Genomic DNA, 14,088 nt, shown 5'->3' on the forward strand with positions numbered 1-14,088 from the left:
TGACAGGAGACAAAGAAGGTATTGGGAGGTCGACTGTGAGAGAGACCCGCAGAGAGTTTGACGAGACGGAAACGAGGGCGAATGAGAAAAGGACATCATGAGGAAACGGTCTTTGAGATGACAGAACGATTGTATTTTAAGGCGAGCAAAAGAGGTTTATGCACGCACTGATTGAGGATGCAGGAAAGCATGTGTTGCTGGGGCACACGCCCTCATCATTCCTCGCCATGGAGCCTGGCACACACAACCTCACAGTTCTACAGACAGTCTGAGATTGCACAGAGGATGCAACGATGGAAGAGGCTTGAATCTTACTCAGGCCATTGATGGTGGAAATTATAGACATGTAGCATGTACAGCGTAACAAGTGTCTCAGCTCTAGCGTCTCTGTGCTGTTGTCTTTGTCGTGGTGCCTGCACATCTCTTCTCTGTGCCATTGTTCTGGAGCATGAAGCCTGATGCTTTCATTCATGATGCTTACCACATACAATTGCATGATTTGTTCCCACTCTTGGATTTTAACTGTTCTGATTTTAACTTGGTGGCCTTCAGTTTTAACCCTGACCCTCAGCAGAACACTTCCCTCATGCTTGATTTATACTCTGAGATAAATTGGGCTTCAGCCACTATGCATCTTCATTGGGCTGTAAGGAGTGTTTTTAAGCGTTCAAATTTAATATGGAAAGACACAGCAATCAATCAAATATCAAATGCCTCAAGATACTCAAATATCGAACTCAATATTTTGTCATAGAGGCAAACTAAAGACAGTGGACCTTATTTGGCCTCAGCCCACCCACTAAAGATTTGAAAATTTGAAACGTGGACATCTATGTATTTTTTACCTATACTGTATGTCCACATGAATGATTAAAAATAGATACTCTAAGGTGCCTTTTTATACTGATGGTACATTTTTCCCGACCTCCAGACAAAAAATAAAGGCTGAAAGATAGTAGCATGTTGTTGTAATACAGAGTTAAGACAAATAAGGCAGATAACTCCCCCTAGTGTTTCAGCACTGTCATAAGCTCCACCAAAGCTCCATCAGGGTTCTTTGTTGTTTTTTTGTGTGCTTTGATTTCCGGCTTTGGACTGACCTGTATCTATATGCCTGATTTATAATTGGTTGTGCATCATTATCTGTCCAGTTGTCCTTGTTTTCTTTCTAGCTCTATTCTTCTTCCCTTTCTTGAAAACTGCAATTAATGGGAGCTTGAACGAAAAAATAATTTCACCCACTTTGTACAACTGTAAATGTGATGTGACAATAAAGAAGTTGAAGTTGATCCTATAATAGAATAGCTAATCTACTAAATCACAACGCGTTGCAGCACCACGTGTTGTCATCTTGTAGATCTGTTATTTGTGGTGCATGACACTGGCACTCAAGTAGATCCGGCTTTAGGACCCAGTATGTAACTGTTGGCTGTAGAACAGAATTATAAATATTTTTGCAGTCTCTGAGATGTAGCTTTGCCTGAGTGAAAGATGATAGTTATTTACCATGTTATTTATTTCAAATGATTTTTGTATATAGTGACATCAGACATATCATAGGATTGACAAAGAAATACTTTATATTGTTGCGCTGTGAATAATTTGTTACCGTTTCTTTGTGTCTTGTCTTCATGTTGAAAATGTTCATTTTGCATCCCAATCTCTTGTATAGTGAGGATTCTGTTAGAGCTTCTATTCTAAAGAGAAAATAAAGATGTATTTTTTGTTTTAAAAAAAGATGTAGCATTTGAAGGTTGCAACGCTTTCTGTGTGATTTATCGTATAATGATGAACAGATCCCTCCTGCACGCCCCCTCCCCCCACAGCTGCATGTCGTGCGCATGTCTGACTTGACCCTCCGCTTCTGCATAATATTATCATATTATTGCTGTTGTTGAGTATCAGATTGCTCCATTATCAAGGACAAAGGGGACATTTCACCCATCAAAACAGGGCAGTTTGTCCATTGACAGTTTTGTGTATGTGAGCCATGGTCTTCTATCCTGTTGTTGTACAGTAGCAGGGCAATGCAATCTACAGCCCTTGATGCCAAATGATGAGAGAACAGTCAACTTTCACAAATGTCATACGATCATTAGGATCATTAATCAGTCACAGACTGACTAGAGAGGGAATGTTTGTAGGGTTAGATTTTGGGTGAACTGTTCCTTTACACTGTGTCTGTACTGTAAGTCTAGGTGTACTGTATTACAAATCAGCTGGAGAAGATGGTATGCTGTACTTTCATTGCACTCTTCGTGTTTTGTGTTTGCATTTTTCACTTGTAGGTGCAGGGGAAATAAAATTCAACATGCCTTAAAGCAGTGTTTCTCAACCTTTTTTCTAGTGCCCCCTGTCCAATATCCAGGTCCCTTATCCAGACGCTTCCCTGTCATCTGTGGTGCTTCCTATGGTGCTTCCCTTTTGCAGTATGTTGTGTTATGTTACGTTTATTTATTTGACATGGACACAATCACATTAGACGAACCAAGTGCATTGTTTAAAGTGTATATACTGAGCACGAGGGTTATTTTCAACACCTGTCCACAGGAGACTTTTCTACATAGAATAACACTAGTCTAAAACCCAATCGTACAATAAAAATAATATAATAGTAATAATTAACATAATCAAAATTAGACTCAATACATTAACTTGTGAAACAAAAGTAGAGATAATCATTCCAATGACCAATCAGAAACTATTCATGTGAGCAGTTGATTTGATTTCAACCATAGTTTGAGTCCTCTGTTAAACACATTACCATCTGTCTCTAGTTTTATATCCGTAGGCAAAGAGTTCCAAAGTTTTGTCCCTTTGCTGAGAAGGCAGACTGTCCAAATGAGTTCTTACACATGGGAGCAATATAATCACCATGTTGAAGCTTATGTAATTGCTCTACCAGAGCTGTGGAGTCTAACAACCAGTCCAGAAAACAGAGGTGAAACATGATTATGTATGTCTTCTATGGTGCTTCCCTGTGTGCTTCCTGTGGTGCTTCCCTGTCTTCTATGGTGTTTCCTATGGTGCTTCCCTGTCATCTATGGTGCTTCCTATGGTGCTTTCCTGTCTTCTATGGGTCTTCCTATGGTGCTTTCCTGTCTTCTATGGTGCTTCCTATGGTGCTTCCCTGTCATCTATGGTGCTTCCTATGGTGCTTTCCTGTCTTCTATGGTGCTTCCCTGTCTTTTATGGTACTTCCTATGGTGCTTCCCTATCATCTATGGTGCTTCCCTGTCTTCTAGGGTGCTTCCTAGATCTGGTCCATTGCCTTTCGGGTTCTCTTCCGTTTCCCTCTCGAGGAAATGAGAGAGAATCCGAAAGGCAATGGACCAGAGCTAGGTGCTTCCTATGGTGCTTCTGTGTCTTCATATATGGTGCTTCCTATGGTGCTTCCCTGTCTTCTATGGTGCTTCCTATGGTGCGTCCCTGTATTCTTTCCTATGGTGCTTCCCTGTCATCTATGATATGGTATGATACTGACCATGATACTGACATCATCATTAAACTGCTTGTCATCTTTCCTGCCCCACCAGGAAAAAGAGTAATAGATGGAGCAGGCAAGGTGGTAGTGTAGGAAAGAAGAGTCAACTTTGTACATATACTCTGTAGTCACCCAGTAGGAGCCTTATACCTTTTCGTAAATATGCATAATTCACAAACACAGGAAATGATTTAATTGGTTGATTGTACAATGAAAAGGATACATGTCTTATCAGTTCCGATGTTGCGTATGCGCGTAAGTGCCTGCGTGGGTGTGCACTGTGGAGGCAGACGAACATGGTGAGTACAGTACAAAGAGGATTTTCTGTCTGTTGCTTACAGAAGCTAATCCTGCAGACACCCCCCCCCCCCTCAACACCCATCTCTTTCCCTTCCTCTGATCACATCCCTGTCTGTCACTCTGTTCTCATTCTGTAGGTTGAGCATCTCTGGATTGGGCAGCAGGAACATAAACTTCCAACCTTCCGCTGCCACTTCTATACAATCTAACCTCAGGTAAGAGACAAAACCCTTCGTCTCTCCATACTTTTCTCCATCCTTTTTATCTAAACATATACAGGTTTCAACCTAAATAGTACTTGAGCGTCTGTTTCGTAAAGGAGCCTCTCTCTTCTACCCTTGTGACTTGGCAGGAATATTCAGAGAAAGGATAGATCTAGATTTGAGCAGGAAAGTGAGTCTGTTTTGGTAGTGCTGTAAATAACTGCGGACTGCTAAATGATTTGGGGATCAAGAGACTTGTGAGTGATTCGCCGCAGTTCTTTATATGTATCAACGGTATGTGAAATTGCAGTACAGTCCATGAGCATCTGTGATAGAGAAGCTAATGTTTTAGCATAGCTCTGTTTCCAGTTGTTATCTTTCCAAAAGCTGTCTCTGCCTTTTTTTCTCTCTTTCCCTGTGGTGGAAACATTTCTTCCCTAGCGCTGCCTCTTGCATTAGTACATCTTAATATCCCATTAATCCGGCTGATACTGGAAGAGACAGCCACCTGTTAACAAAATCTTCCCCTGCTTCCACCGTGCCCTTACAGCACCCCTTGTAATTCCCCTTTCATTTTCACACATTATTTCCCTTCCTTTACAAACGTTACCAAGCAAATCACACAAGCCAAAATCTAACCACTTAAACCCTATATACTTTGTTGACCAGGCCCAGGGGTCAATACTTGGCCCCCTCCTTTTTTGCAATAAATGTATCTTCACTGAAAATGGCTGATCTACACCTACAGTACTGTACAGTATGCCCCCCACCCTTTTCTCTCTCTCCCTCTTTCTTTCTGTCTCCTGTCCCTCTGATCACTCAACCCAGAATGCCGTGAGGATCATGTGGCCAATGGAGCTTAATCGCACCACCTGCTGTTATTAATTAACTGTGTGTGTGTGTGTGTGTGTGTGTGTGTGTGTGAGAGAGAGAGAGAGAGAGAGAGAGAGAGAGAGAGAGAGAGAGAGAGAGAGAGAGAGAGAGAGAGAGAGAGAGAGAGAGAGAGACAGACAGACAGACAGACAGACAGACAGACAGACAGACAGACAGACAGACAGACGTGTGTGTGTGTGTGTGTGTGTGTGTGTGTGTGTGTGTGTGTGTGGTGTGTGTGTGTGTGTGTGTGTGTGTGTGTGTGTGTGTGTGTGTGTGTGTGTGTGTGTGTGTGTGTGTGTGTGTGTGTGTGTGTGTGTGTGCGCGCGCGCGCGTGGGTGGATGGAGGGTGGGTTGGGTGAGTACAGTTTGTGAAAGATGGCTTTAATAACTTAATTACATTATTGAAACAAATCTGTGTCTAACACTACTGGTATGCATCTGTTGCAAAGGCCCTCAAGAGCACAGTGGAGTGCCAATTGATACCACCCTCAACTAGCTATGTACCAGCTGAGGTTCATGATAATCAACTGATTAGAACAGGTGTGCTGCCTCAGAGGCCAAGCATTGTCAGTGTGACTTTCCACACAGAGAAGGAGGAAGCCTAAACTGACTGTCACCTACTCCAGATCCAAACCTGTTCCTTTTTGTGTGCGTCAATGACGATAAGTGAGTGTTCAGTGCTATATTTGTTTGGTTTAATGCTGATCAGCAGAGATGTGCTTTATGTTAAAGTCAAGTCATAAGTCATGTTTGTGTTGAGCCTAATTGTTTGGTTAATGGGAAACAGACCATGTGCTAATGCAGATATTTTCTTTGTGTGATGATGAATGTATTATTTTCCTCTATAATTATGGTATGGTATTTTATGTTATGATTGCTAAAATCTATACTGTATGCATTCATCTCCTTTCTTTAGACCACACATACTCCTACAATTGCCATGTGCCTGTGCTGTTACTGTGCTGCTGCATATATTAAGTAACGTTTAAACTGAAGACTGCATCGGAGTGTTTTGTGTGGACACACCAAGGCGAACACTACCAACCATGAACCACTACATACAGTCCTTTCCTTCCCTTCACAATCCCTATTTTATAGCATCTGTTTTGTCTGTATCGTTCGACGCGTTCATAATAAAATATTAATGACGTATACATCGGTGGTCACATTTCATTATCAGACCAAAATGTCACCTGAGCAACTCTGAGTGATGATGATTGATAGCTGTACATTGTGTTGACATTCTGTGATGTTAAATCCGTTGTGTTGAGACGGTGATATTTTAAACCACAGTACTCTGCATTACTAGCACTAGCAGTGGCATGGATCTCACAGCCCAATCTCGGATCAGCTGACATGAGCATAACCAACAGGCAGGCTTCCTTTCTGCCTTCATTGGCTTCTAGAATAATCAATAGTATTGTCTGTGCTGTGTTTGCATACACCAAAGTAACACCTTTCCTATATCTAATTACACCTCCATTTACACAAGCCTTAGTCATATGAAGACCTCACATTTATCTTTAATCTGTACCTCTTATATCGCTTGTATCCACCTTACATGGATTTGGTGCATTGAATCAATAACTACTCATATTACTAGCTACCATGACCTTTATACTGTATGTAGTTTACAGTATATATTAGACTGTAGGGGTGTTCTGCTGCCGCTGTATACTCGAACCGCCACCTATGTTTACATTGACATGCCTGATATATGCTGCTAAATGATGTCTCTCTTTGCATGTGAGACTATTATGCACAAAGGTCTATGTTCTTCTACATTATGTTACTGTGCTATCTGCTGCTTTTTTAACCACGTGTATATAATATATCTGCTAATAAGCTGCTATATAACTGCCTCATACCATTCCCTTTTTGGGGGGGGGGGGGGGGTCTGGCCTGCTTGCATATATCATTAATAATTTTGACTTATTTCTCTTTTATTTCCTGAAAACTACAAATTAAAAATGAAATAATCACCCATTATTTTGCACCTATAAATCTGAGATGTGTCAATAAAGTTGAAGTTGAATACTATACACACTGGAGACACTGGTCTTTATCATAACTTGACCAACTGGTGACCTGGTGGCTTGGGGTTAATTAATTACTGTTAAAGTCAGTAATGAGGAAAAAATCACACCCTGTGTGAACACCTGATTCGGATGCTATCAATGCATAGAATGGGAGATTATCACGTTCTATCAGACCATTGAATGGGCGAAGTAGGCGACCTACCGTCTACCCCGCGATTTATCAGACCATTCAGTGGGCGTAATCAGGAGCTACTGACCTACCGACGGAGATGACTTAAATACTTTAGTTTCGGTTTTGGTTTTGGTTGTTTCGGTTTCGGACCATGACGGAGGCGCGCAGTCTCAGGCGAGGTGGAGCCCCGCGACGGGCCACCGAAGGAGCTAAGGCGACTGAGTTGCCGTCCGGAGCGGTGCGACCCTCGCCTGTGCCTACTCAGCGCCGTTCGAGTTATGTACCGATATGGACAGAATCGTAAATATTGTTGTGGGGACTGCTCCGCCTCCGTCGGTAGGTCAGTAGCTCCTGATTACGCCCAATGAATGGTCTGACAAATCGTGGGGTAGACGGTAGCTCGCCTACTTCGCCCATTCAATGGTCTGATAAAACGTGATAATCTCCCATTCAATGCATTGATAGCATTCGAAGCCGGTGGTGTGAAGGAAGCGGTGCCTTTGATGAGTGTGTGTGTAATTGGAGAGGGAGTTGTTGACTTAAGAAAGTGGGGGGTGGGCGGGTGCAGGATTTTATTAGGCTCCCTGGCCTGTGTGTGTGTGTGTGTGTGTGTGTGTGCAGCTGGTGAGGTCATGAGGAGGTCGCGCTCACTTCTCGTGCTCGGACATAACACCCAGACACGGTCAAATGTAGAGCGGCTGGCACCGCTAAAAAACACACTTAGATTGCTGGGCAAGACTCTTGAGTGATCACACACCGTTTCCGTTTGCTAAATAGAGCTTGATAAACACAAGCAAGGTGACCTGTATATATCATGAGTATTCACCTCTGAACTGGGGCACCCTCCCTCAGCTGATCTCCCAGGCCACAGAACCATGGCGACCCCGTTCACCCGTATGCTGTCTGGCCGCAACACGGCAGTGATCCTGGCCAGCCTGGGGGCTGGAACTCTGGCATCAGGCTACATGCTCAGTGACACCACTGCTGCTGCTGACAGGAGGAGGGCCTATCCAGCCAGGTGTGTGTGTGTCCACCATTCCAGTTAAATGTATTATTATTGAGATCATTATATTGTATTTAATGAGTCAACTTTCTTACAGAGCAAAATCTTAAAGCCCCCTTTTTCAGGAGAAAAGATTGTTAAACCCCCTTATAATGCAAACAATGGTTAAGGACATTTCTTTTTACCTCCTTTTCTCCCAAATTTAGTCGTTATGCCAATTAATGTCCTCCCCTCACACATTTCTGTATGTTGTCACTGCTGTTGTATCCTACTGGCTCACCTGCCAGTGAGGAGCCCCCACTGGGAGGACGCAGAGCCTCCGTCCAACTCCTCCCGCCCAACACTCCCTGCTGGCAGGTGCTGCGGCAGCCCGTATGTGTGGTGCACACTGAGAAAAGACTTTGAATGCTTTCAGTAGCTGACTAATAATCTTTCCGTAGTGCCGACTTTCCAGACCTGAGGAAGCACAACAACTGCATGTCGGCTGCCTTGACCCCGGCCATATACTCACATTTGAGAGACAAGGTAACCCCCAACAACTGGACTGTGGACCAGTGCATCCAGACCGGAGTGGACAACCCTGGACACCCTTTCATCAAGACTGTGGGCATGGTGGCAGGAGACGAGGAGAGCTACGAGGTTTGTGTGTAGTCAAATTCTCAGGCTTGATATATTCTTATAGTTATGATCCAGAGTAGCATATTGAAAATAGCCGATCTGGAAGGCCTGTCGGATACCAATTTGATCCAATCAGAAGAGAGAACTCATCCATACAGGATAAACAAGTGCATTTGGAAGTGACACAAGGAAATGAGCAGACAAACTTGGAACTGGAACACTATAATGTTTAAGCTGGGTACTCTCTCCTGATTGGCTGAAATTTGGCAACCCACCTGAAAATGTATATACATATATAAATGTATATATTAACCCTAACCCTGTTTATTAAAGATCTGTAGAGACAGGTGACCCCTGTCACTGAACAAACACTCTAGCAATGATCACTATCACAATATAGTGCTTTAACCTTTTAAAGTTATTGTTTTAACCAAAAAATATTTAAGCAAAGTAATTTGTGGAAGGCATTAAAATGTACTGTACTGTGGTCTCCCTCATCTGTTTTGCTTTGGATCTTTGTCTTTTTGGGAACCCTAGGACTCCATGTTTTTCACGTGGCAACCGTGTGGTTTTAAAAGCTGTGTTTGACTGTATAGTGCTGTGCTGTCAGGTCTTTGCAGAGCTGTTTGATCCTGTCATCAAGGACAGACACAATGGATACGACCCTCAAACCATGAAACATCCCACTGACCTGGATGCCTCCAAGGTTATTCTCTTCTCTTCTCCACCATGTCTATCCATGCATATACCCATCCATGAAATTCATGCCATTCTTTGCCCTCCTCAGATCACATCGGGAGTGTTCGATGAGCAGTACGTGCTGTCATCTCGCGTTCGTACAGGACGCAGCATCCGCGGCCTGAGTCTGCCTCCTGCGTGCACGCGTTCTGAACGTCGCGAGGTAGAGCGCGTGGTCGTGACGGCCCTGGCTGGCTTGAAGGGAGACCTGTCTGGTCGATACTACAGCCTGGCACAGATGACAGAGCAGGAGCAACAACAGCTGATTGATGTGAGTGCATGCGCGCGCACACACGTGCAAATGTATGCACACGTGCGCACACAAAAAACACCCAAAAACTGTATTGTTTTAATGAACTTTGAACTAAAATGTCCCTGGGTTCCTCTGTCCCCACACTGGCCAATCAGGAGCACTTCCTGTTTGATAAGCCTGTGTCACCTCTGCTCACATCATCTGGGATGGCCAGAGACTGGCCTGATGCACGTGGCATCTGGTAAGGCCTGGGTAACTTATAGATGACCTGTGTGATAGTTTTGGTTTGGTAGTAAACCATAGGTAAAGTAATCTCTGTAGTCCCCTCCTGAACTAACAATGACATTTATAAAGGGCAGGGGTTCCCAAACTTTTCTATGCTAAGGACCCGGACCCAAATAGCCATGGCCGCTGGCTGCGGCCCCCATGTTGCATCATAGCTTTTAAGAATACAGAAATTGTGAAAATAGCCAATCTACAAGCTCACAACGTGTCATGTTGTGATGCTTTGTGAGGTTGTAGATCAGCTATTCTTGCCATTTTTAAAAATGTTTGAAATCTTTTGAAAGAATTTTCACAAGGATGACACCCAAAATAGATACCAGGTTTAAAGTGGTGCCCTGGCCGCACCCCCATTTTGAACACCACTGCGGATCCATACATTTTCTTTTTACCTTGGAGTTCTCTAGTTTATTAAGAGTACCATTAGTCTGCAAGGATCACACTTGCCCTAACTTTAAACTCATCCAATGGTTTGAACAGCATGGTCCATTGAATAAACGGAATCTAAAGGGGTTTTGCTTTGTAATGTACCTATAGTAATGTATCTAGCAGCTCTGCTTCTGAACATTCTTTTATGTTTATTTTGTCTACATCCCCCGTCATTCCTCTCTCCATCCACAATGTCTTTTCCTTACACTTGTCCATCCTCCCACCCTCCATCTTCCCAGCCACCATCGTCCAGGATAATTTTTGATAGTCCTCCTCGCCTGTGCTTTCACGGCTGGCCCGGTACTGGCCTAATGCCAGAGGCATGCGGTATGCTACCTTAATGCTATAGCTGCACCTATTCTGGGCATGTCATAATAGGCGAACATTTGCCGAAAAGTTTATAAGTTAATAAATGGTCCAGAGGTTTGCGAGATTATCTCCAGACAGAGAGAGAGAGAGAGAGACACACACACACACACACACACACACACACACACACACACACACACACACACACACACACACACACACACACACACACACACACACACACACGCGCACGTACGTTAGCCTGCAGAGCCACGCCATGAAATATGATGTGGTGAAGTACATAGGCCTTAAGTTGCAATAAGAAAAGCTTTGACTGGGATTGTCGCTGTTCTAAGGCCAGTGTGCCTGCCTGGCAACTGAACATAACTTGAACTTGGGGTCAGTTCTCATTCTAATTTCTATCCACTTCTAAATATTCCAGGCACAACAATGACAAGAACTTCCTGATCTGGATCAATGAGGAGGATCACACCAGAGTCATCTCTATGGAAAAGGGAGGCAACATGAAGAGAGTGTTTGAAACATTCTGCATGGGACTCCAACAGGTTGGTGTTCCTCGATGTCAACCTAAATGCAGCTACAGGCCTGGCAGAGATAATTACTGTTTACCCGTTGTTTATCTACTGTCTATCAAAGTATTGCCTTGCCTTGTTATTCCCTTTTACTTTGATTTGAATGCATGACTGCAGTGCATGCATGACTAATGGTTTCAGCATGTGAGTCATGGTTCTTTCTTTCAGGTAGAGCAGCTGATCAAAGAGAAAGGTTGGGAGTTCATGTGGAACGAGCATCTGGGTTACATTCTCACCTGTCCCTCTAACCTGGGCACTGGACTAAGGGCTGGTGTGCACGTCCGTCTGCCCCTCCTGAGCAAGGTGACACACTGGTGACATCTACACTCAAAAGATGACATGTGTACACCAGCAGACATATACAAAGATGCAATCGCGCATATTTATATATTCCCATTGTGTTTTATGTTTGTAACACATGCAGGACCCACGATTCAGTAAGATTCTGGGAAACCTGAGGCTGCAAAAGAGAGGCACAGGAGGAGTGGACACAGCTGCCACTGGAGACACATTTGACATCTCCAACAATGACCGTCTGGGCAAGTCAGAGGTAAACATAGAGGTGCAGACTAGATTAAATCAAGTGCAGGAGACATATAGAGAGGGAGAGAGCAGAAGATAAATAGAGAGGGATACAGTAAAAGGAGCAGTTCTAGCACATGGGCTCTGAATAACTTTAACTCCCGATGTTCCTAATTTTGTAAATCTGTGATGTATGACCTGAGCTCAACTTGTAGCTGCCATCTGCAAGGTTAAACAGGTACATGGCTACTGAGGGCAGTTACACCTGTCTGAGCCAAGGAATCAGCAGTTGATTGTTCATAGTGTTACATAATGTCTCTGTATAGAGCTCAACAGTAAAAATCCCATTCATTTTCTCTATAGAGAGCTATAATCAGCTATGATGTTGAAACAATCCAATTTACTGTAGACTCACCACGGGTGTCCTGGTTGAAAAAACGATGCTATATGCTCCTGTAAAGTCACACGTCTGTATGCAATCAATGTACTTTTATAAAAAACATGTATATACTTGTGGAATACTTCACTATCCACAATCCCAAAGTGTAGCAGTGACGATTCTGATTGGTGGAGTTTGTGTTACCATGGAAAAGTTTCTGAAAGTCACGTGAGTGTCTGTTACCCTAGATCCCATAGCCTGGAGAAATGATCGTACATCATTGACGAAAATCATTAGTCAACTACAATCTTTTACAACACTATTAACATTAAAAAAAAATGTTAAAGGCAAAAAGAAGCAAGCTTAACAATCATTTGGTTGGAAGCATTGGAAAGGTATGCACAATGGTTTACACGTGTGCGCTATCAATGCCCCAAGTCTGACTCGAGCAAAGTTGTCATGTGACAAAAAGAACAGATCTACAAGCTAACAACGTATCACAGTGAAACGTGTTGTTGGCTTATACTGTAGATCTATTCTTTGTGTCACGTGATGTCCTGTATACATTAGTTGTTAATAAACCTTGGAGCATTGAAAAAGTAAGTTGCAAGCCCCCACTTTGTTCTCTGTATACATTAGGCCACACGTATTTCACGTAGGTCATAGGTCATAGATCAAAGATCATAGGTTCGACATTTGTATTGCACCCCCGTCCAGTTATTACACTGGCCCGGGGTGAAGTCTGGAGAAAGAGAGAAGAAAGAGGAGGGAAAAAAAGAAAAACAAGACAAAGAAGACTAGACTAGGACAACAAGAACTCAGTCACACTGTCAGTCAGTCACAACAGGAGGGAGTAGTAACTAAACGCATGCGCGCACACACACACACACACACACACACACACACACACACACACACACACACACACACACACACACACACACCCCTAGGGCAGGGGCAGCTTTGATCCTCTAAAGGAGTTTGTTTCACAACCTCGGTGCCAACACAACAAAGGCACGGTTGCCCGTCTTACTGTGCTAGACCGTGGAGTCTTCAAATACAACTGACGTTAACGCTAGACATGTTTTGGGAGTTTTTTTATGAACAAAATCAATAGCCAAAAACTATACTGTGCTAGACCGTGGAGTCTTCAAATACAACTGACGTTAACGCTAGACATGTTTTGGGAGTTTTTTTATGAACAAAATCAATAGCCAAAAACTATGTAAATTATATCCAAACATTTTCCAAAACATTTGATTAATTCCAAACCTTTTCCAGGCGTAGAAAACTTTTTTTTTAAAATATATATATTTGCAGGAATTTCATGACCGTGGGAACCCCACACATTTGAGAAATCAGCTTATAGACTTATGGTTAGCATCATCTGGCACCATAAAAGGATGATTTGGATATAAGGTCAAGTGGAATGAGGCATTAAGTTGACTAACTATTTTGTACTTGTGATGATGTAACGGTAACGGTAACTACATATCCACAGGTTGAGCTGGTCCAACTAGTGATCGATGGAGTCAACTATCTGATCGAATGTGAGAAGAAACTGGCGAAAGGTAAAGACATCCAAATCCCCTCCCTCATCGACCAGTTTCGGAAGTGAGCACCGTCCCTTCTGGGAACACCGGGATGAGAGCAAGCCCTCCAACCACTGGGTTAACTGACGGGTCACAAAATTATGTCACCTGATGAAGGCCAAATGTGGCCAAAAGTTGTACTATGTAATATTTTCTGTGTTTTAAAGTAAATTAAACACTTAGGAGCGATGCTGTTGTGCAGACTTTTATTCTTTTGAACTGTCAGTCTGTGTCCAGCACCAGCAACGAACTGGAAGTGCGCAACCCTCTGTTCTGAACAGCATTATGGTCAGTAT

The 14,088-nt window shown here is 43.2% G+C and overlaps 2 protein-coding genes across 2 annotated transcripts in view; both read left to right on the top strand.

Moving 5' to 3' along the window:
* rasgrf2b (Ras protein-specific guanine nucleotide-releasing factor 2b) overlaps nucleotides 1-5,468 on the top strand; it is a gene marked incomplete at its 3' end in the record, with an annotated part of 59,064 nt that extends 53,596 nt beyond the window's left edge. The window contains exon 28 of the mRNA XM_084055445.1: nucleotides 5,313-5,468. Coding sequence (XP_083911571.1) covers nucleotides 5,313-5,468 — 156 coding nt within the window. The remainder of the gene's footprint in view (nucleotides 1-5,312) is intronic.
* Nucleotides 5,469-7,949: 2,481 nt separating this feature from the next.
* Nucleotides 7,950-13,818, top strand: LOC311044223 (creatine kinase U-type, mitochondrial-like; the record flags this gene model as incomplete). Its single annotated transcript, XM_084055666.1, has 9 exons — nucleotides 7,950-8,092; nucleotides 8,518-8,716; nucleotides 9,306-9,401; nucleotides 9,483-9,704; nucleotides 9,842-9,927; nucleotides 11,149-11,276; nucleotides 11,472-11,602; nucleotides 11,724-11,849; nucleotides 13,702-13,818. 9 exons carry the CDS (start codon nucleotides 7,950-7,952, stop codon nucleotides 13,816-13,818), a joined length of 1,248 nt encoding a protein of 415 aa, XP_083911792.1.
* Between the last annotated feature and the right edge of the window lie 270 nt (nucleotides 13,819-14,088).

The sequence above is a fragment of the Gymnoscopelus microlampas genome (genome assembly GCF_963454915.1).
Source record: "Gymnoscopelus microlampas genome assembly, chromosome: 4".
Taxonomy (NCBI): domain Eukaryota; kingdom Metazoa; phylum Chordata; class Actinopteri; order Myctophiformes; family Myctophidae; genus Gymnoscopelus; species Gymnoscopelus microlampas.